We start from the raw sequence: 23,948 nt of genomic DNA on the forward strand, positions 1-23,948 counted from the left end.
TGAACAGTTAGCTTCAGAACTTTATTTGATTTTTAAAATGATAGATTAAGGAACATATGTATTTGGCAGTTTAGTTGGGTAACAGAAGAAAATGGTAGACCAGTAATAGAACTGAGTAGATTTTTTTTTTTTCTCCATTTCACATTTCCGTTATATGATAATATGAGTGAACTAACTAAAGTTTGGAAGCAAAGGCCAACTGACTCTTTCAGCTGTACTGTCAGTAATATCCATGTTCAGGGTTCCAGCTAATAAAAGGCAGAACCGTCACAGACTCCCAACATATCACTATATATCAATTTCCTCAAAATAATAAGAAACTTCCCTGCTTATTTTTATATCCACTGGAATAGCTAGTGGATATAACTCTAGAAATCACTGTCACTAGACAAATGAAGCCACCATGCCCTGGATAACTGAGATACTGTTTCTCTAGGGAATGGCATCTGCTGTTGTAAGGTTGTATCTGCAACTTTTTCGTCTACATTTTGACAGCAAATGTTAATGTGTTTTAGAAAGAAACTTGGTTTGGTTTATCATGCAGCATCAAATCACACCACAGCTTATACTGAGTTTGACATGATGTGACATATTGTGAAGCAATTGCTCAGAGCTGCAGATTGTATCACAAGATTTTTTTTTTTTTTTTTTTTATTCCCATCCACATTTTCTTTCCCTTCTCTAAGCTGGGGGGATCTCTGTGCAATGTTGTTAGAGCTGAGTGTATGAAATCTGGGTACATGACATTCTTTGTACAGCGCGTGCTTATCCTTTTCAGACAGGAAGCCAGCACATCTCCATAAACAATGTGATGGCACCAGTTAAAGCTGTGTTGCTCTTTCTTGCCTACAAGCCTATATATTGTCAAATCACTACATACTTCAGCTGGGGAAGCCATTACTAATGAAAAATGAATTAATGCTTTGAGAGCTGCAATACTGTGAGGTTATTGCTGTACATCAGCAGCTTTCAAATCAAAGCTCAAACAGAATTGATCTGGTACTATTTTTAATAGACATGATGCTGCTTCTTTGGGGGTACAGAAGCATATTTTATTATATGCTGAATACACATTTCTGTTCCATTTTTGCCTCCATTAATCCATTGCTGTTCCATATTTCACTTCAGCTTTCTTACAGGAGGTGTTACACCTGAATCCAAAGCAGCCCAAATATTATCTAGATTTTTCTGGGTTTCTGCCTTTTGTTTTCTGATTTTTGTAACGTTGCAAGTGCTATGTCATTGATTATGTAATCAACCAAGAAAAACGGGACATTTCCTTTTTGTGAAAGTCACATTCCTCATCGGATGGTTGATTACATATCTATTTCTTTCTCTTGGTAGATGTACGTCCTGGATACTGCTTCTCTTCTCTGACCAACGGGCGCTGCGGCGGTCAGCTCCCCCAGCCTATGTCCAAAATGCAGTGTTGCTGTGACAGCGGCCGATGCTGGTCTTCTGGTGCAGCCACCGCTCCTGAAATGTGCCCGATCAGATCCACCGGTACGAATCCACCTATATTCTTACGAGCATGGTTGAACACTGAATTAGGCAGTGATTTTCTTTTATCAGTAATGTTTTCATTAAAGAACTACACAGAGTGGTTGAGCTAGAGGAGCCTTGGGAGATCGTTCAGTCTCCTGCTCAAAGCAGAGCCTCCTATGGCAGGTTGCTCAGAACCTAGGAGCTCAGCAGACTAGTGTGAGCAGACATAAACAAAGAATTTTATCTGTTGCTAATCAATAGCCTGGTTATTCCAACATTACCTGATTCAGATTTTGTTTTCAACATCCTCTTCAGGCTCGAGTTACTTCCTCCAGAGCCTTCTAGTAGATCCCTATTTCCTCTGCAGTTTCATTCTCATTGGCAAACTGGTGTTTCCTTCCTCTTATGTCTAGCTTTGAGGTGCCATTTATTTCCTTAAGTTTGACAGAGCATTGTTTCTGTCTGCTACCAAAATGTGATGTACTTTATCGCCTCCCTGTGCATTGAGATCCCCAGATAATGTGAGATTTGAATTTAGAGAAGATGGTGAACGGATTGTGAAACTAAATGTGAGGGAGTGGAGGAAGAATGTTTTTGAAATTGTTCAGGAGTGGAGACCTAATGAAATGCTTTAGAAAAGAAGAGTACAAGAAGCTTATGGATTGATGAGAGGAGATCAAGGGAGATGCAGAGTTTAGGGAGGAATGGGGATTGTAACACTATAGCAGTGTAACTCTGAATATGTTGTCAGAGGTCACGTATGGGAGTGTTGTTTATTCATGTTTTTAATCCTTTGAGTGAAACTCTGTAATACTAGTGCAGAGATCTATGATCGGAACTCTTAGACTCTTCCTGGTTCTGTCACTGTCTCATTAATAATATTTAAACATGTTAAATGTCCAAGACTGGCTAGAATAATGCTAACAAAATCACGGAATCACGGAATTGTCAAAGTTGGAAGGGACCTCTAGAGATCATCTAGTCCAACTCCCCTGCTAAAGCAGGATTGCCCAGAGCACATTGCTCGGGACTGCATCAAGGCGGGTGTTGAAAATCTCCAAAGAAGGGGACTCCACACCCTCCCTGGGCAGCCTGTTCCAGTGCTCTGTCACCCTCACCGTCAAGAAGTTTTTCCTCATATTTGAATGGAACTTCCTGTGTTCCGGCTTGTGCCCATTGCCCCTCATCCTATCACTGGGAACCCCTGAAAAGAGTCCAGCTCCATCATCCTTCAACCCACTCTTTAGGTACTTGTAAACATAGATAAGGTCTCCCCTCAGGCTTGATCTATTGATGCTCATCTGAAATAGAAAGACAAGGAGAAAGCTTTCAATTGTAACAAAGTCCCCATTTTCTTTACATACTTTCTAGTTATTCATATCTAACTGGTGAATAAACTGGGTGGAAAAGTGAAGTAATTTGGCCAAGGTCACAGACTGAGACATGGTGGAGGAGGAGCTAGAACCCAGGCCTTCCTGACTCATAAATCCATACAAGGTCTTCCAGATCATGGTTACATGCCACTTTTTGTTTTGACTTGGGATATAAATTAAGACTATAAATTACTCTTTTCAAAGTACTTGGAAATTCTTTGAAAGGCCTTACATATATGTAAGGTATTGCTGTCATTATTTAATCAAGTTCAGTTATTCCTTAATGTATCCTGGGAAAGCAAGATGAGAAATTTAGAGCTGTCAGCGGCCCAAAGTCTTTCTAACTCTGAAATGGAAATTTACTGCAATATAAAGTGGAGCACTAGATGCATAAGGTAACCAAGCAGTTGCATTTTCAATGTGGGCAGCAGATCCAGATGTTACTATAAAATAGGCTGTTTATTGCTAGAAATTATACATGGAGATTAAAGTTGCAGTAAAAAAGCGCTTGCACTGTATTTCTTTGCATAACATGGCAATAATTGTTTATGTGCAATGACAGGGTTTACCACTGACACCATAAATACTTTAAAAGTGGTATCTCAGGCATCCAGTTGTGTGTGTGTTCAATTCACACCTCAGCAGTCCCTTCATGCATTCTAATTCCATTCAACTGATGGGCAGCCCCAAGGCCATGACTTCTTTTTGCACTGAAGCCTAGTCTTCTGGTAGATTGGCTTTGGATAATTGAGTATTACCAAACTAAAGTGAAAAAGAAATGCAATATTGTTTCTTTCACAAAGACTGAGTAGTGGATTGTCGAGAATGTGTGATTAGAGAAGTGACTATTAAAAACACCATCATTAGCAAACATTTGCGTATTAGAATTTGTTCACGTACATACGTAGACACTGTTTCTTCTGAATGTCTGTTTTAACACAGGTAGACCACTGATTGAGAACAGATTCAGATTACATCTGAAGAGGAAAAATAGAAAGCTAGGAAAAAAACCCAAATAAAATACAATACATAATACAATAAAATCTTCTTGGGAATGACTTAAAGACTAAAATCACTCTAAGGAACAATAGAGGGAAATGCAGTGACACATGAAACAAACTGATCACGTAAGAGCATTAAAATAAATGTGAAGATCATGATCAGGAAAAGCAGAGCTTTAGGCTACCATGTTTATTTAACAAATCCTCTGTGATTCGGGAAGAGCTTCTAATGTGTTTTACAGGTGGAAATAGAAGTGAGATGAAAGTGTTGAAGGCTGAAATATCCAGCTTAGTTCTCCCAACACTGAATTTATTTTTCAGTTCTCATTTTTTATATTATTACAGGAATTCATGCATCTCTGTAGCATTTTGTTTCATTATATAATTCCTGTCCCCTGTTGTGCCATAAACTTTAAAAAATTGAAGTTCAAAGATACCGGCTGGGCAGATAGTTATTTGTGTACACACCAATTGTGGACATGAATTAGGTCAGCTGGAAAAGTGGTCTTTAATTGTGATACTCTGCGTACATTCTTTGGATCGAAAGTTCCAAACCCACACTTCCCAGAGACAAAAGAGTCGGGGGCAGGGGGAAAAGTGGGGCAGTAGGGCAGATGCCACTAATAGAGATAAACAGTAGGAGGATGCATAACACTCAGCATAGACTGTGCTTAGAGCAAAATAGATCATTTTCCCATCGTTTAGGGAAGAATGATCTCGGTGTGAATCTGACTTGGTTTCTCTTTGTCTACGCTCCTTAGACGGCACCTCGTTTGCTTTCTGCTTTTATTGGCAAACTTCATTTTCACAGGGAAATCATGTTAGTATATTCATTCTCTAATTGGTTTTGCCTCGTTGCTTATATTTATATTTCTTTGTTTTAGGAGGTTAACTTTTAAGAAATCCTGTTGAAACTGGGCTTTTTTCCCTGTTCAGTATTTTTCTAACTCTGTGACAAGCTTCGTATTAAATTAACTTGGGATCGAGTCCAAAAGTCCTTTAGGTAAACTTCCCACTGAGTTCATCAAAGATCTTGCCTGAAAGAAGACTAAGTAGATTAAGATCATGTCCCTGCCTTGCTGTTCAATTTCATATCCAGAATGTTGGTTATCATTTTACTAGCAGTCTTCTGACAAGTAGTATTGATACCTTCGTATGGATTAATGACTTGATTCACAGAACAAAGCTCGTTACTATGAAGAAAACATACAGGCTCAGATTTTGCAGATTATTTAAAGTTTGTTACTGCTATTCTGAAACACTGTGAAAAGGGGGAGAGCTGGATTAAATGGAAAGGCTGCAAGAGTCTAAACCAGCATTTATGTTTTCATGTTTCAGATGAGTATCGCAAATTGTGCACAGTAGCTGCTCTGCTGCCAGCAAGACCTGAGCTTCCTCCAAGCCGTCCTGAGGTCATCCCTCCACCACTCCTTCCTGGTGTTTACCCTCCTCAACAGCCAGAAATCGTCTATCCATCTCGGGCTCCACCACCTCATGGTAAGAAAGAAATAATAACCTTTCCCTGCACCATTTCCATTCAGCTTCTTTGAAAATATGCCTTTGTCAGGAGCAATGGTGCTCCCTTCAGCTGTTGGCATGTTTTGCTTACTTTATGTGGACACATAGTCTCTGGATATCCTTCTAACCATAACTTGCTTACTGTGTATCCTACAGCAAGTGTATCTCATTGGTAGTGTTTTCCCTTTTAAGACGGGATTCAAAAATTACATCCTCACTGTCTGTACTGAGCCCCATCTATTGTAGTAGTTACATCACTGTTATTTCAAGGCTATTGTGAGCTTTGCTGCCTGTCATTATTGAGGAACGTGAATAGCTCTTTGACTAGGTTGTGACAGTCACACTAAAGAGCTTGGCTGGCAAAAAGCAGCTTCTTTCAGGTTATTTTCCTCACTCTCACTTGGCAAAGTAGGAAACGTACTTATAAAAATACGAGTCTGCTGGACACGGAGGCTGACCCAATGTGAAGAAAGAACTTTTTCAGTGATATGCATGGATAGGCTAGGTTTCTCCAGAGCAAGAAGGAAGCCAGAGCAGAATACCAATATGTTCCATATTCTGTCCCTTGCTCAGGGGATTTACTACATGCCCATATAGTCTGCAGTAGGCATGTGCCACTTGAAATCATTTGGCATAGCCACACACTCTTTTGCAAATAAACACAAGCTCATTTTGTCCATGCTCTGTGCAGATGCGCTGGCACCAGCTGAAACTATTTAGTCTTGGTTCAGCACCAAGCTGAGCTAATTCACCGAAGAGGCAAAGTATGTTAACTTAGGCCTGACACTGCACTGACGTAGCTGCACAGCTTCTGGTCAGCTGGGAGCACGGACAGAGCCAACTCCCATCTGCCTGCCAAACACCGTATAGGCATACCTTCCGGGGTTATCCCTGTCCTCCTCTCCCTCTGCTATCTATGAAAACAAAGAACTGAACCAGTCTATCTGCTGTTTGCTACTACAGGATTTAAGGACCGTCCCTGCAGTGCCATGTACCCACTTTACCACTAGGTATGAGCAGACTCAGTCATCTTTTGTCCTGCAAAAGAGGAAAACAGGATCAGACTTGACATAATGAAAAAAAAATCAGTGGTTGCTAGCTGTTTTCAGACAAATCTCTAAGAGTCAAAGTGCCATTTTCTCTCTCCCAATCCTGATCTTACTATGTGATTCACATTATGATGGAAGGTAAAAGTTGACTTTTAATGGAAAATGTTGCACAAGTTGCGGATTACCAAAAATGATTATTATGAACTATTAAAATATTTTTCCAACTCTATTATTTCAGTGATCTTGCCGGTGAACTTCACTGACTATTGCCAACTGTTCCGACATCTCTGCCTTAATGGGCGCTGTATTCCCACTCCTGGGAGCTACCGCTGCGAGTGCAACAAAGGATTCCAACTGGATGTTAGAGGGGAATGCATTGGTATGTGATTTTCTGCTGTACATCAAATAGGGGAACTTTGCTTTAAAGAAAAAAAGATTCTTTTCTACATAATGTAGAGCATAACATAACTCTGAGCTCTTAAATAAAACAACCTCCCCTCCAAAAACAAAACCCAAACAGTAAATATACTTCTAAGAACTAATTGCTTTCAACTGCAAACTTATTCTTACAGCAGTTTTGCCTTTAAGACAGTATTTAACAAACTTGCCACAAAGTTATACAGAAGTAAGGATTTCTTATTTTACTAACCTGTGACTATAATGTGTTTATTAGTGATTGCAAATGACCTCTTTAAAATGCTACCAGCTCTTTGAGTATGCAAATGACCTGTTGTTAAAAAAGCCCAACCAAGCAGTCAGGATCTCGGGGTAAGATTTACAAGTCCTTTTTCAGCTCATCAGGAGTATCTTGTTGGGTTCTTGAGCCCTTTAATTTTGGAAATCACCCAGAGGTTGATGATAGGAGCAAGGATTAGCTGTCTCTTGCATGCAAGATTTTGCTTCTGTCAAAATCTGTGTCTCCAGTGGGGCTGGGAATGTGGAGGTATGGTATTAAGGCCTCTACCTCTCACACGTGCAATATCTTGTCTTGAGTACTCCTTTTCTCCGTCTCCTGCTTAGCTTAGAACGTGGGATCCCTTTACTGGGGATTCAGTGGTGTCCCCTTTCCTTTCAGACTGAAGCACACTATTTCTCCAACTACAAAACAATAAAATATCCCTACAGACCCAAATACCTTTCGACCAGTGTCTTAATAAAAATATATTGTCTGTGTTTTGCAGATGTTGATGAATGTGAAAAGAATCCATGCATCAGTGGAGACTGTGTGAACACCCAGGGATCCTACATATGCCAGTGTCGTATAGGATATCAGAGCACAGCAACTAGAACAGAGTGCCGAGGTAAATTGTAGTTTTACAGCCATTTCTGTACTATTGTATACATACCAGGAGAGAAATAGTTTTTAGGCAAAATTTAACAGGTATATTAAATATAAGGGGGTTTTAAAGAAAAATAAATCAGGTATGGCAGTAAAAATTATTAACCTGCCTGAGCTGGCTGCTCACAGACTGGGTTATGAAGACATTTTGTCTTGTACTGAAAGTATTTTGGCACCATTTGTGGCTTTGAAGTGGAAGAGACATATTTTTTTTAAAAAAGCTGTTGAGAAATCTTTTCTTTTGCTTCTTGAGGATCTCTCAAGGACCATGAAACATCCCTTCTTTGGAGAAACCCTTTACCTATAAAAGACTGTTAAAAAACTAAGAGAGGTGGAGGGAAAGAGAAGTCTTCTACTGGGTAGATATGAGTACAGTGCCCATGTGTTGTCCCTGCCTACTGTCAGAGAAAGAGCTAAATATAAATTACAGCAATGCAAACTTAAATAAGGTATGAAAAAGTAGTGAAGCACTGGGAAGGTCTAGGCAGGGAGGCTGTAGAATCCCTGTTACTGGTACTTTGAAGACCAGGCTCAAAAATAGTCCTGATGGTCTTCATCCTCTCTTCCTATGGGAGTGGGGAATGCCCAGCTCCTCACTGGTCAACCCTCTGTCAGGGTTCTATGGCTCCCAAAATGTTCTGGGGTGGAAATTTGACTGTAAAGGTGGATGCAATCCTTTATACTTAAGTCATAATGAGAGAATTCTGGCAGGAGAATGAATGACTACTTGGATATTCCATAAGAAATGAAGCATCTAAGTGAAACAGGATGTTTGAGTGCTCAGAGTCCCAGCTTGTCTTCATATTTTGCTTTCTGCACTAGGGAGAAGGGTTCCGTGAGCATGCACACATTCTGAACCTGAGAGTTTCTAAAAAGGCAGAGGAAAGCTATCTATATTTGTGTACGATTTTTTTTTTCTTTTCTTTGTGAATCAGAAAGGTATTTGTGTGCAAAGCTTACTGCAATCCAGGAGGACATGCAGAGCCAGCACCACTGCTGCATATTGCTGGGAGTATTTGACCTAATTGCTGTCAAACAGCCATGTTGCGGAAGCATCTTCATATTCAGCTGACTAGTGGTGAAGGAGTGCTGAAGTGGAGTCTCAGCGGTGATGAATTTACTCATGAGTCATTTTTGTCACACGCTTTTAATTTGACTGATTCATTACACAAACACATGGTTGTCAGACGCCCAGTAGCTTAATGGCATTAAAGTGTGGTCACTTAGCAGTTCCTTTGCAGTCTATGGGAACTGTGCTTGCTTGACAGGCAGTGCAGAAAATGCTATGATGTGCAGAATCTTTGTTTTCTAAAGGAATTTTTAGGACCAGTTTAGGGAAAAGAAAAAGGCTAGTGGGGTGTACTTGGCAAAATATGCATATAACACTGGTGCCTGCCAAAATCAGCATTTGTTGTAAAATTACTTTGCATGACTACTTTGTATGTTGAGGTTTTATTTTTTGCATACACAGATGTGTCTGTGCTGATACGCTTTTGCAAATGTATTCCTTACGTCCATTGTTGAAAAATGAAGTCTCCATAATGACCAGATGTTTATCTATTCCTTGCTCTGAGGTTCCAGGGGAGGGTTTTTTTCTGCATGATGAGTCTGATGACTGATTAAACATTGCAGTCTGTATTGCAAGCTACTGATGCAACTGTTATTAGGGTTCCTTATAATTCTAGTAGGAGTTTGGCTGAATAAATATGTTAATTGGAAACATAGGTGAATAAGTTGTCCCATTATGATTAGTGATCAAAATAAACAATGCTTTTCAATTGCAAAAGAAGGGATGTAAAATGGACTTCAAAAAAAGGTGAAATTTTATGATGGTTAGCTATGAACATATGGGAGTCAAAGTTTGAACAGCTAAGTGCTTACTATAATCTACCTGACATTTCTGGGAGAAGGAGGCCAGACCTTACATGGAGATGGCAGCAATTACGGACATTTCAGCATGAGGGGAGCTTTGTTTTTTCGAGTTTCTCTGAAAGGGGAGAAAAAATAATCCCCAATGTTCTTTCATGATTTGAAAATTAGAAATGTAACATAGACTAGTGGTGGGTCTCCGGTCAGCTGTGTGTACATAAAGAACAATGAGATTCTGTGTTAATTTTTTGCACCATGGTTTAGATGGCATCAGGTGCATAAAAGTACAAATCCTAACGAACTCTAAAAACTAAAAGGCCAGAAAAAAATCTTGAGATGCTGTAGCGTTTCTGCCAGTCCTAAGGAAGAAAGCTGGTGGAGTAGCTGAAGCCAGGCTCAGGTACAACCAAGTGCCACGAAAGTGGGGGGAAAGGGACAGAGCAGAGAGAAAACTCACTTGCATTGCTGATCGATGATGCTTGTTTATCAAATGAGGGGAGGTTTATCATCTGCACACTTTTGCTAGAAGTCAAGAGGGCTGCAGGCTGCCACTGCGGTGCACTGTCACTTGAGCAGCTCTCGCTTCTGCTGGCCTGGTTGTTTGCTTGCAAAATAGTTGTTTTCAGGGATTTCTTAGCAGCTTCCCAGAGCTACTGTGCTGCTGAGAATGCAAATACAGGTTCACAATTTTGAGAGGCATCAGTTCTCCCCCTCAGGTGCCTAGAGAGCAGGGGCCTTTGGGAGGACACCCCATGTTCTGCTTCTTTGTGAAGCGCAGCAATGTACTTCTGCAGAGAGGGCCTGGGGAAGGGCACCCCAGGATATCTGGGAAGACAGCGTCGTTGCACGATAGATAGGTCTGCATGGGCTGGTTGAGATCTCTGTGAGTGGAGTCCCCTGTGTGCAGGAATCTCTGGGAGATGGTCCAGGCCTTGATGGAGAACACTGAGCAATCTGAAAAATGTCTAGACAGTCTGTCTAAGCATCTCCTCTCCCCTCGTTCGGAGGAGAGGGAGAGCTGCCAGCCTTGTGTGATATCACTATTCAGGTCCTCCAAAGCACTTGCCAAGCACCTCCTGCAGAGAGAGGGAAATGAGGAGCTGATGTTTCAAATATAAAATGAGCAGGAGAAATATCTTCTGAGGTGGGAAAGTCTCAAACTTTCCTGTTATCTTACAAAGCAGCAGCAAAAGACAAGCTTCCCCTGTCTTTCCTTCAGTAGTTAGATATTGTTAAGTTAGACTTCAGTAAAAATATTTTCATGATGAACAAAAATGCAAAAAAAAAAAACAATTGAAAGAGTCTGATTCTTGTTAGAGCAAGCTGCAGGGCAATATTCACTGAAATTCTTTCACAGCAACTTGAAATTCTAAAGCTGATGAACATTTTCCACCCCTAAAACGTTCAGTTATGGAAATCAAAATAAATCATTTTTCAGGTGAATGCAGTTTCCATGTAGGGTTAAAAACCTAGAGCAAGGGGAAATGGGAAAAATTCCTCTTGAATATGAAAAATAAAAAGCCCAAAATGTTATTTTTCTTTTTGGTTGACTTTCAGACATTGATGAATGTTTACAGAATGGTCGTATCTGTAATAATGGACGATGCATAAACACAGATGGCAGTTTTCACTGTGTGTGTAATGCTGGCTTTCAAGTGGCAGCTGATGGGAAAAACTGTGAAGGTAAGACTTTTCTGAAGTTACTCCGTATCAGTAATTACAGTTGCAAAGGGTTATTCACATCAATGAAAAAAGACCTCTGCTTGAGGGAGGGGGGGAGGAAGGGAAGGAACAAGGAATCAAATTTCTAAATACCTTTTGTTGTATCTGGGAGGGCAAGTAAACTGTCTTTTGCAGCCAGTTCTGGAGCCTTGGCTTGGCAATCCTCAACGGGATGTCTGTCCAGCAGGAGAAATAGCACATACCACTATCGCAAAATACAGTTTCTTTGATGGGAGTGGTACGTTTCAAACCAGAGCACAAGTCACATGCTGCCTGATTTTACTGTGTGTTTAACAGTATGCTTTATGGGATCTTACTGGGTGACTAGCAATGTGTTTTATGTAGATGCAGTCTGGTCTGACCCATAAAAACTTTTTTAAGAAAAATTTGTAAACATAATTGATGTGTTCCTACCTCCCAGACCTTTAGTAAAGGGGGGAAAAAGAAGAATGTTCTTTATCATGCTTCCCAAGGTCCTTGGGAGGGTTCCCAATGATCTATTCATACGTTAAAGGAATTTCAAGCACTGTTCTTAGAAACATTTTTGGCAGAATATTATCTCAGTGATTCAGCTCAAAGACTTAATGCCAAAATTCCTGGTTGGGATAGATACACGATTTTTTTTTTTAAAATCATAAATTATTTTTGTCTGACTTAGCCTGCAAGTAAAAAGAAAACACACCATGTCTAGAAGTGTAATTTCTGTCCAAGACAGCTGCAATATTAAGGAAAATAGCACGATTCCGAATATATTGTAATGTCATTATGATCCAGTGATTTTATGTGCTAGTAGTGATTCTGTTAATCCTTGGTAGAGACAGACATTTTAAGACTTTGTTTTTCCTGACTCTTTTTTAGATACAGTTTAGCACTATAAGCTACTTTTAAAATATATTATTACGGAACTATATTGACTAAATATATTTTGAAATTAATATATTTTGGAAAAAAACCCCTTGATTCTGATTTCCTTTCCCACCAAATACCATGTGCTAATAGTAATAAGAACCAGGACATCGGCAGTCTGGTAAAACATTTTTAATTCCATTGCACATGTTGCCAGAATGTCTGTTGCATCCACTTATGAAACAGTTTCATCTCTGGCAGTGTAATGCATTGAGTTTTGTTCTTAGGAATACATGTGCACACACACTAATCAGTATAGACCATGGCATTGTGCCATACCTTAGTGTAATTGTGTATAGTCCTTTAGATGAAACTGGTAAATAGTGCTGATTTTTTTTGGTTGTAAATCCAAAACTAATTTCATTTGCACCAGGATGAAATAAAGACTAAGAGGACATAAAAGCTTACTCAAATCAAGCACAGAATTCTCTGAATTCTCTGTGCTTGCCTTTTTTTTTTTTCTTTTTTTTTTTTTGGTGTGAGTAAGCTGTGCAGGGTTCAGTATAATGGTGTCTGGGACCTCCACCTTTTCTTATTTGAATTCTTCATGCTATGCCATTAGGTCAGAGCGTGTATAATGCTAGTATGAAGCTATGATTAGTAAGTACCGTCCTATGTGAGCTGTCATGCTGAATCCAGGGAAGGGGTAGGTTTTATTTTAAATGGAAGTTGATGATGAAAGTGCCCACGGAATGCATGCTTGAACACAGTGCTGGGAAGTCTCCCACATCATAAATCCTAGATTCAGCCAGTGGAGGTTACAAAAGTTTTCACTCTAAACACAAATGCCCACTACTTGCCTTTCAGGTGTTCTTAGCAACATAAAATTGTGTTTAGCATTCCAGCTGGGAGGCTGCTTCTAACCTAGCATCTATTTACACAAAGATTGCAAACCCTCTTCAATTACACACCTTTCTCACTTTTTTAGGGTTTTTACCAACTGGCAGTTCTTAAGCTGTCCAGTTTCTCATCTGTTTTTCATTCTCTTTGCTCTTTTTGGATGCATACTTTTATATGCTAATGATTCATTATGAAAAAACAGAGTCATTGCTTTGACACATCCTCTAGGAGAGTGTAGTATGTCCCATCATATGTTTCTGATTATCATATACCTCTGACAACTCAGAAAGAAATTAAAGTTTATCTTTTGGATATAACTAGTAAGAGTTCTTTTACTGAAACATTATGAACATTATGTCTATTATGTACATTTTCAGATATGGATGAATGCAGCATAAGGAACATGTGCCTCAATGGAATGTGCATCAATGAAGATGGCAGTTTTAAATGCATTTGTAAACCAGGGTTCCAGTTAGCATCTGATGGACGCTATTGCAGAGGTGAGCACAGTAAATTATGGGTCCTCTAAGCTTGTGAGTCATATCCCTCTGTTAGTTTCAAGAATCGCCTTATTTCCTTACCGTGCTCCCTGGGGACATGAAACACCGGGCAGAGTTCTCGTCAGATATGCTTTTTTAATCAGCTAGAATGACTTGTCATTGTGCAAGACAGTACTAAGTCTTCTCCACAGTGTTGAGCAACCACCCTAACCAGCCAGTGGGAAATATTCTTTGAGCAAGGACTGTGTGATCTGACCTAGTTAAACTCTAGGGTTTTTTGCCTATGAGGTCTTCTGCAGTTTGGTTCCAGTATATCTCACTTTTTTTTTTAAAGTTTTCTGCCTTTGGCCACTTAAACATCCTGGCTTGTTGCCTCATTGGGTTTTTCCTCCCGTTGCTGCCTGGGTGTTCCTATTCAATATAGCATCTCTGAGGAGTGCCCAGCACCCCGTGTGACCAGGATGCAGACATGAGCACCACAGCAAGATTGTCTTTTCCGTTTGCTGCACTAGCTCAGCAATACCCCCTGTGGGAGACACTACAGCGTTCTGGTTGCTCATTATGTCATCAGAGTTTCCGTTCAGTCCTGTCAGGAGCTGGAAGTTTTGTGTGTATAAATCTTCATGTTTCAACAAGTTTTATAGGCACAAAGCAGAAGTCGAAATAAGGAATAAACAAGTGCTGGGCCAAGTTACTTACAGTTTTCTTATGAAAATTTTAAAATCTTTTAACTTTTGCAATCAAGGCAGAAAAAGTGCTTCCTTACACTTTGGCAAATTTTAAAAGAAGTCATGCTGGATTATACAGCAGCATCTTTTTGCGACCAATAACAAAAGTAAATATTTGAATAAATAATTTGGTTTTGAGAGTTACTGACATGAAAGGTAAATTAATTTGGATCCTGTTGCTTCTTGAACATTGTACTGGTCTTAGGTCTGAACTGTGTGGCGTCTAAACATAGACTTTAGATCCAAACCAGGCCAATAAATCCAGTAAAACATCTGGAACTTCTCTTGCATTTGATAACTTTTTCAATAGGTGTTCAGGATAGTCCTACACAGCTTTCAGGTGGGGGAATCACGTATTTCTAATGAGAGACAACCCCATCCTTGCTTTGTAACAGGGTTGTTTTGATTGTGAGAATGAATTTTTCTTTAGTTTCTCAAACGAACAAATGTACAGATCCATGCAAGTGTCTCCTTAGCATAACAGCTACTGGCTGTGTTGGCTGCAGCCTTCACATAGCGCAATCAGCTTTATTTCTGCTCTTACCTGTTTTCCAAGTGGTAGGTGGATGTCTGTGCTTTGCCAGTGCTTATTTTCCATCTGGTCTGTGTGTGGGACAGCAGCAAGACTTGGTCTCAGACTTGGCAGGCAATAACTTGATGCCCATCAGGTCTTGGCACATCAGCCAGTTGTGTTCCCAGAGACCACTGGCTGCTTTCTGTGTTGTTAGCAGGGATGTGACTCACTGGTGCAAGCTCAGCCCAAATGCTTTTCTTGATTTTTGCCTTGGGCATCTTTTGGGGTTTTCTCTGTTTTTTCTTTTTTTTTTATCTCTTTCTTTTTTTTTGACATTAGTCTGTGCACTGAAATGCCATCCAAGAAGATGGTATGTAAATTGCTTCAGACTACTTAAAAACCAATGATACTCAACTTCACAGCCTCTGTTACATGCCTCCTGGCGAAACAGGAGTACGGATACAGCCAAAAGGGGTTTCTGGCCCTAGAGAAATGTTACTTCTGTGCATCAAAGGAAGAATATTTGAAAATTATCCAAAATTGCAGGCAACTCAACTGATTCCTACTGAAAATTGGAACAGATCTTATAGTAAAATAAAGGATTTCTCCCACTGCTTTTCAACGATTACAGTAAGCCTTGTTCTCTATGAATGAGCATGCAAACATTCATTACGTATTAAAATTGCTATTGGGTCAAAATCAAACCAGATTTTGAGACCTTGACGCCCAAATCACGCTTTTTCTCAACTTCGTATTTGTCTCCTTTCTTCCACTTGCCCAAAGTATCATGAAATAATTCCCAGGAATGTAGTGGCCAGAGAAAACACAACTCTCTGGTAAATGTCTCCAGTATATTAGTAGAAGTTTAAAAGCTTGATCTTTAATAATGTCTTTTCCTGTACATTTTAATGTTTATCCTTATTGAGTCCTTGCTGTACACACCACACGTACAAAGTAAATAACTTCTGTCCTACAGAATGGTTAGCCTTTGAAACACTTATTGTTCATACTGCATATCCTGAATTTGTTTGTGAAGTGAATGCACTGAGATCTTATACGAGCTTAAACTCTAAGCTTATGCTTGCACATGCAGGTAGTGACCATGCATATTGGCAATGTGTGTATGCACAAACTGACATTTCTGCAGCGAACTGGATACCTGTCTGAGCAATTTTGATATGGAATTGAATATGTGTTTTTGCCAAACTCTTTAGAGAATCAACAAGGAATATAAGAATTGCAGCATGCAACACATTGCTCCTATAAACATCTTATTTGATGAAATCTAAGCTGAATTTTGAACTATGAAGAAGAATTTCTAACCCAAAGTTGGGGATACTGTAAACGACACTTAGTTCCATAAAACTGGAATATAAGTACAGGGCATATGCTTGGCTGTCTGGTAAAAAATTCCACTCAGGCTTTATGAAGTAACATGCCAAAAAGGAATGTTACACCATAGTCTTGTGTATTCCCTGTAATATAAGACATACTAAACTTATTCACCATTAGCTTCTTTTGCTGATGATTTGCTGATGATTTTGCAGAAATACTTACATCAGCCAGGCAGAGGTTTAAAGCATGATTTCTGTTCCACGCATTGTTTCATCTTGAGACAAACAGGAATTCCCCAAGTTGAAAGCTCTTGCAAGGCAACTGAAAGTGGCAGTTCAGTAGTCTGAGTAAATTTTTCCTGGTTAAAATTAGAGGACTTAGTGTACTGAGCTGGCACTACTGAGCAAGCTAAACAGAAAAGGCAAAAACTCATTGGACATGGAGAATGAATCCATCAGATGGTTTTCCAGAACCGGGTTGAGGTATTCTGGCAAAAAGTCAGAAAAACGGGTATTTTTGAAGTTGTCCAAATGGCGACTTTTGCCACAGAAGACAGCAGAGTCTTGTCAAGGTTAGAAATTTGGACTTTATGCTTGCGTTGATTTACTGGGTGGAATCTCATCCCTGGTAAAAGCAGAGGCTCTTTATTGGAGCCAGGCTTTCAGCTGATCTGTGCAATTCTAAGTGACCCACTTTACCTTACTATAAAACATCTAGAACAGTATTTTCAACACATTTATATATCGATGCAAAAGAAAATGGATTGCATAATTAAAAATTAACTACAGGAAAAGGAAAAAAAGTAACTTTGCCTTTCTGTTTCTATAAGTAACCTTAAAAAAGGAAAGTTAATTCATTTTTTAATTTTATTTTTTTCAGAGAACTTGTATGTGTCAAAGGAGTTCAGTGTTGTCTAGCAAAATAACTGTCTACATTGTTAAATAGTATGAGCATGTTTTGAAGTCCCAACTCTGTTTTTACTTACACAGAGTAAGGACTAAAGAGAGAAAAGCATTTAAGATTTGCCTGAAACAGAACAAAAGATTGCAGGATGAAGTAGAAATGAATTGAGCCCATGTACTTAAATATAACTTCTATTTTAAAATGCAGTTTGAAAAAGGAATCTTGGATCATACAAGCCATGTTTTATGCCAAACAACACAAACTAAGTAAAACACAGAGGTGTTTCACTCTCAATTTGCCCTTTTAAGGTCAGAAAAAAGGAAATTGTCACACACACTGTCTCTTGTATATATTATGGAGAGTTGTTATGAAGTGATTATTTTATAAAGGTTATACATACTTCCAAACAATATTTTAAACACTCCTTTTCTTAATCACTTAGAAAATAACGGTACGCTCTCTGTGTCTAGAGAATGATCTTACTATTAGCAGGATACACAGCCTATATAATTTTTTTATTAATTTGACATCGCTTTGTGATAGTCTAATATTATAAGGCTTCACTCTTGTATCTCATTGCTAAGGGCCTTATTGTTCAATCTACTATTGTTGGGCAAAGATGGTAGCTTGTGCTCAGCAATTGCTCAGGGCTCAAATCATTAACAAATTCCTTTCAAGGCCGGAGTGCAGTCTGTCCATTGAAAGTTTATAAAATGGGCTGTAATGAGCATTTGATAGGAAAACCCAATTGTCATGCAGATCACCAGAGGGACACTACGTGCAGGCCGGGTCTGACAGTGGACATTCAGATGTACTTCCAAAAACTTAACCCACAGCAGGAGGAAGGGAAATTCTTTCGTGGCCCTATGAAGGCACCTCATAGGGGGGTGAAAGATTCAATTTGCTACCTGGACTGATTTCTTACAGCATAAACTAACTGTTAACACAGAAAGGGAATGCCCTGTTACACGCTACAGAAGTCCTTTGTCTCAGCAGTCACAGTTTCCTCCTTCCTCTGATTATGTTTTTGCCTGAATGACCCTTAAATCAGAATATGTACCTCTTGGGAACAAGTTAGGAAAATGTAGTCCCTTTTTGCTCTCCAAAGAGAGTGTAATTATTTTGTTCTGTTTATTTCTCCTGAATTTTGCATTTTCTTCTTCTTCCATTTCACAGAATCAATTAATCATTATTCTTAATGAAACCTTTACTTGAACTAGTTTCCATTTACACTTGATATTTTTGTATAGGATACATTGAAAATAAACTGCACAAATGCAAAAATCTGCCAGGCATTGAACACTATGCAATTTAATTTCTAATAAAGCTCATTTTGTTCTCCAACAGACATCGATGAGTGTGAGACAGCTGGAATATGCATGAACGGGCGCTGTGTGAACACTGATGGCTCTTTCAGATGTGAATGCTTCCCTGGCCTTGCAGTAGGACTGGACGGACGCGTGTGTGTTGGTAAGACAAGCTTAATGTGTGGTGAGTCACAATTAACCAACATTAAGGCATTAATGCTAGTCTGATGGACTGATCAAGTTTGAATGTAGAATTTACCATTTTGTCATGGTTTGGTGAGTGGTAGTTAGAGTGGATACTAACAGCTTGGAGATATTTCCTGTAATAGACCATTTTGCTCTTTTTTCTTTTCCTTTGCATTTGAAGAGAAAAAATGCGTGGGCCAAATCACCAGGTCAGGGAGACTATACAACATAGTGCTGTTGGAGGCAAGTAGTGTGTATGGGTTTTGAGTAGTAGAGAATTTGCCCCATTTCTGTCAATGTAAAATTCTTCATTTGTCACTAAGCTTAAAGATTTAATTACTTTCACCTCTTTTTAAAGTGGGACATATCAATTTTTCCACTTCTGCTTGTTTCTTTACAAGTGAAAGATATTTGAGGTGTTTGATTTTAAGATTCTAGTGTGTCTGACAGTCATTATGGGCTAGTCTTTAAAAAGTGAGAAATGTCACCCCTGAATCTGAAAAGACAAACATAAGATTTAAAATCCTACCACTGGAATATCTTTGCTCACTTTTTCTTTGTTTTTTACAAGCAAAGAAAGATCTTTTTTAACAACAGTATTTTGGGATCTTCTCCTGATGAAAGTTTTCCTTTTTCTCTCATTCTACCTTTTTTCAGGTGTAAAACAAAAACAAAAGCTTTAGTATGGCCTTGGTGGGCTTAATCCAGGGTGTTGCACCAGTGGTGATTTTAGCCTTGATGAGTCAGAGACAGCTGGCAAGGCTGAGAGGGGGAGAGAAAATACTTCTCGTTAAAATCAAATCATTCCTCTAACTTTGAGACTAAAGGCAACAGTACTAAATTTTTTCAGGAGTTTTGAGATATACATGTTTCTAGCTCTGAGATCTTGCCACTGGGCCTGTCAAGTTACAAGTGAGTAATGTCCCTGTCACACGGCAGAGACTTTGTCCCTTTTCCCTGTGGCTTCTTGCTAGATCAAGATTAAGTGTTGATTGTTCCCCTAGTAGTTCACTAATGCATGTTAAGTCATTAAATGCAGTAACTAGTTTGTACGTCTGAACTCAGGAGCGTGAGGAAGAATAACTTCCTGTCCTGAGTAGAATGAGAGTATAGGTGGGTGAAAAGCATAGGGAAATGGTGAAAGATGTTTTGTTTTGACAGATATTTTACAGTGTTTATGACACCTGAGCTAGATTTAATACTTGTTGTAATTTATGGCAGTATAGTTGGCTGTGGCAGGATTAAGAGAGATTTCTTTCCTCAGATACACATATGCGAAGCACATGCTATGGTGGCTACAAGAGAGGACAATGCGTGAGACCATTAACTGGTGCAGTTACAAAATCAGAGTGCTGTTGTGCCAGCACTGACTACGCCTTTGGGGAGCCTTGTCAGCCCTGCCCAGCGCAAAATTCAGGTACAGTGTATTTACTGGTACATATTCTAATCTAAGCTTTATGTTGATCAACTATTTTTAGAAAGATAAAATACAGTTTTGTGTTAACATTGCACCCTAAATCGGAAGGGTTAAATTGTCGTATAACATGTTATGTATTTTGAGCAATTCGCTGTTTTGCATGTTGGAGGAGTACAGGAAAGAATTTTTTGAGGCAACAGTAAATGCTGATATCTGGGTCCAGAGTTGCTACATGCATTAAAACACATTTTCAAACAAGAAACTCTACTTTGATAGATGCGGATAACAACAAATATAATTTTGACTTCAAGTTATTCATGGAAACATCCTCAGTAATTCATATATTCAATTCCTTATGTACACCTGTCAGTCGGATGTTTGCTGCCTGAATTCTATATCCTTCAAGTAATCTGAAATAGTTTATACACTAGGCAGGCTTTGGATAGTCAATGCAAAACCAAACGTCCAGTTAAGTCAGTTGAGAAGTCAGGTGCAGCACTTCTTTGAGTTTTGAGTGGCGGAACAGAAGGAGTAGATTTCTTAAAGAGGAGCATTGTATCAGAGAAACTGAAAAAAATTCCTGAAAGGAAGACGTCTCTGTGCTCCTCAGAAGCTCTTTGCAGAAATTCTTACCATTCTAGACTAAAAGTATTGCTGATGCATGTCCAGATCAGGTCTGCTTTCACATACAGTGGCAGTGATTATTTGATTCAAGCAGGGTACATATTAATCTGCTGGTTATGATATTACTGGGAGATGTGTTGCATGTGATTTTCCTTAAAGAAAAGACAGCTAATTCCATAAATATGTTTAATATTTATTAATTTTAGCAGTTTAATTATTTGGGCTGTTACTAAAGTGCAAATACATTGGAAAATGCTCACCTACATGGCAACAATTAATGCTGATCTGGCTGTCAGTTTATTCTGTTAATTGTTCTGAGCTGAAAAGAAGAATTTGAACCTAGCGGTAATTGAGATATTTGAGATACTTTGATACATAGTTTAATTTTTTATTTTTTTGTAAGGATAAGAGATCCTTGATCTTCTATGAATTCTTGAAGACACTCTTGCTAAATGAAGTTAAATATGGGCTAGATTTATAGGAAAACTTTTTCTGATTCCTGTTCACTTTGAATGTGCACCTTGAGCAACGGTTTGGGCATATGAGTTCTGGAGAATCTTGCTGTGAATATGTTACGGTTCATTTGCATGGGAGGGCCAGCATGAAGTTTATGTCTATTCCTAAATGCCTCAGCTAACCATGTGAAGTTTTTGCTCATCCATCTTCATGAGCAGATGCAGACCCTGAATCTGCTAAACTGTTTCACAGGTTCAGAACACTGTGAGGCTATTAGTGTTTCTAGAATAATTGAAAGGCATGTTATTTCATTTGAATAATTAATTGGCATATTGTAAGTTATGATGCTGAAAGCAGTGAGCTAAGAAATAAAGACTATTCCAGTAAGTATTTTAATATTTTTTCAGCTGAATATCAGGCTTTGTGCAGCAGTGGAACTGGCATGACTGCAGGAGGAAACGGTAAGATCACCTAATGTAATTCAAACTATAACAGTTCTGACTAAAAGTGTTACCTTGATATCCTTAATTTGTTAGACGTGCTGATGGGGATGGTGGCACGAAAGAATAGGAGAAAGGCTTATTCAAATGGCTGTTTACAACACATTAGAATAATTTAGGATGAAATGAGTGCAGCATGCCATTTCACCAGTGCACCCTCTGTTTTATGCCATGGAATGTATGTGAGTGCTGTTATAAAATAATTGCAAATCTGTGAGAAGTGTTATTACTTATATGACTTAGAAGTCATATTATGTAAGTCATATTTGCACATTTCAACTGAAATAATCCTGAAGAATAAAGCCATGTTGAACATTGGGCTTCCTCCCATATTTTCATCTGTCAAAAAGGCTAGACCGACAGAGAAGTTAATTACAGAGAAGGAGGAAATGATTACAATAAAAGCTTTGTAGTCGTAGAACTGCGAAACTGCAAACTCAGCCAGTGCTCACTAGTAGATTTGCAGGCAGTAAAAAGGGAAAAGCATTCGGAAAGGAGGGATATTTGTGCTTTGGAGAGTAATGCCATCTGGAAATGCTGTGAATTGGGAGATACAGGCGTGTATTTATACATGTGCATCTCTAAATGTAAGACCCCAGTTTAATATCCCAGTTCCTATTTACAGTTAAAAGTGTCTTAAATGTCTGTGGGCTAGAGATGGTCTTAAGTCAGTATGAAAGGTATGCTTTCTTCTCTTGAGCATAAATATTTAAGTGTGAAGTCCCTAATTAGGACTCCATGATTATAAATACGAAGCAGCAAATGTTAGTGGTATTGAAAATATATCTTTTTCTAGTTTGGCCAATTAGCGCCCACAACCCCATAACAACTGAGTCTCATTTTTTGTTTTGGGTTTTTTTTTACCTTTATGTAGATATTAACGAGTGCTTACTGGATACCGATCTCTGTCCAAATGGAAGGTGTGAGAATCTGCATGGAACATACAAATGTATTTGTGACCCTGGATATGAAGTAGATTCAACTGGGAAAAACTGCATTGGTATGTAAAGTCCCATTTCTCATTTTGAAGTTTGATGCTTGTTTTTATCCTCCACCTTTTTTTTCCATGTTTCATCAGATCCACTAGCTGCTCTTCTGATATTTCTGGATGTTTCTGCTGAATTCTTGTTTTAATTTCAGTGCTTTGCAATGCTCATAAAATCCTCCACTGTGGGGCTGTAAGGGACCTTTGCCATCAGTGACTCAAATCACTGGCAACTAGGCAATAAACATCCAGTTCAGTTAAGTCCACTGAACATGTACTCTGCAGTACCAATGTTTCTCAAAATCAGAAGAAGCCAGATCCTGCAATTACAATGCACCACAGGAGGGATCTAGGATCATCAGTGTGCTAGGTGCCTCCAAAAGCAGGGGATTTAAGTAAAAATCCCAACTGATCATAAGAAGATAAGCATCCCATATGCTACAGAAGGCTTACATGGTTTCTCCCAACTCTGACTTCGGGGAAAATTCCCTTTCAGCTTTCAGACAGGGTTATTGGTTTAACTGTGTTAAGTGTACTGGCCAGACACAGGAATATTTATTGTCATTGGAAGCACCAGCAGAATCTGATGGCATAGTGTCTCTAGCTAGGGATGATTTCCTGTGCTGTTCAAGTGAAAAAAATCTAAAACCAAATTTTTCATCACAGAAAAAATGAAATCAGTTCTTCTTGCTTCTTAGAGGTGACCAGTGCAAGCACTGTGGCATGGATAAAAAGAATGCAAATAAGTAGCTGTCCAGGCTCTTCTCACACTATTTGGGATATAAAAAAAAATATAAATAAATCAGATGTCTGCAGGCTCCTGTTACAAATTTTAATTCTGGCAATTCTCTTGTTCTGTTACATGGTCCCATCGAAAGCCGATAACTTAAAACTCTTTAGATTCCTTTCTTCTTCTTTCTTCCATTGGTGCATTGTTCCAGACCTGCTGTACACAACTGATTAGATATTTCTTTTTGTTTCCTGTTAAAATTTATTTGTTACCATTTTATTACTAGTTGATGTTGTACTAATATTATCCTTTGACTTAGCATTGTGTCAGCACTTATCCCCAAAGTATTTATAAAGAGTCATAATATCCTTTCTCAAACTCTGTCGGCTAAACTATCCAAATCCACACTCAGTCTTTTCATAAAAGCAGAGGCTGCAGCCTTCTCTTGAAAATGACTGGTCTGACCAGTATGCAATGTTCTGATGAGGTCTAACCAGCGCCTTCTGTAGTGGTGGCAACAATTCTCCATTACCCCTAGGAATGTGCTCTAGGAAATCCTACTTTAGCAGCGGAGTTGGACTAGATGATCTCTAGAGATCCCTTCCAACTTTGAGAATTCTGTGATTCTGTGAATGTCCTGCCTAAATTGATTCTAGAGTGT

The 23,948-nt window shown here is 39.0% G+C and overlaps 1 protein-coding gene across 1 annotated transcript in view; it reads left to right on the forward strand.

Annotated features, from left to right (window-relative positions):
- FBN1 (fibrillin 1) overlaps positions 1 to 23,948 on the forward strand; it is a 154,825-nt gene that overhangs the window by 64,508 nt on the left and 66,369 nt on the right. Inside the window, exons 9-18 of the mRNA XM_074155888.1 lie at positions 1,345 to 1,503; positions 5,198 to 5,356; positions 6,665 to 6,805; positions 7,608 to 7,727; positions 11,192 to 11,317; positions 13,480 to 13,602; positions 18,430 to 18,552; positions 19,840 to 19,992; positions 21,480 to 21,533; positions 22,447 to 22,572. Of these exons, the coding sequence (XP_074011989.1) occupies positions 1,345 to 1,503; positions 5,198 to 5,356; positions 6,665 to 6,805; positions 7,608 to 7,727; positions 11,192 to 11,317; positions 13,480 to 13,602; positions 18,430 to 18,552; positions 19,840 to 19,992; positions 21,480 to 21,533; positions 22,447 to 22,572 (1,284 nt within the window). The remainder of the gene's footprint in view (positions 1 to 1,344; positions 1,504 to 5,197; positions 5,357 to 6,664; positions 6,806 to 7,607; positions 7,728 to 11,191; positions 11,318 to 13,479; positions 13,603 to 18,429; positions 18,553 to 19,839; positions 19,993 to 21,479; positions 21,534 to 22,446; positions 22,573 to 23,948) is intronic.

Source organism: Numenius arquata, chromosome 11, assembly GCF_964106895.1.
Source record: "Numenius arquata chromosome 11, bNumArq3.hap1.1, whole genome shotgun sequence".
Taxonomy (NCBI): domain Eukaryota; kingdom Metazoa; phylum Chordata; class Aves; order Charadriiformes; family Scolopacidae; genus Numenius; species Numenius arquata.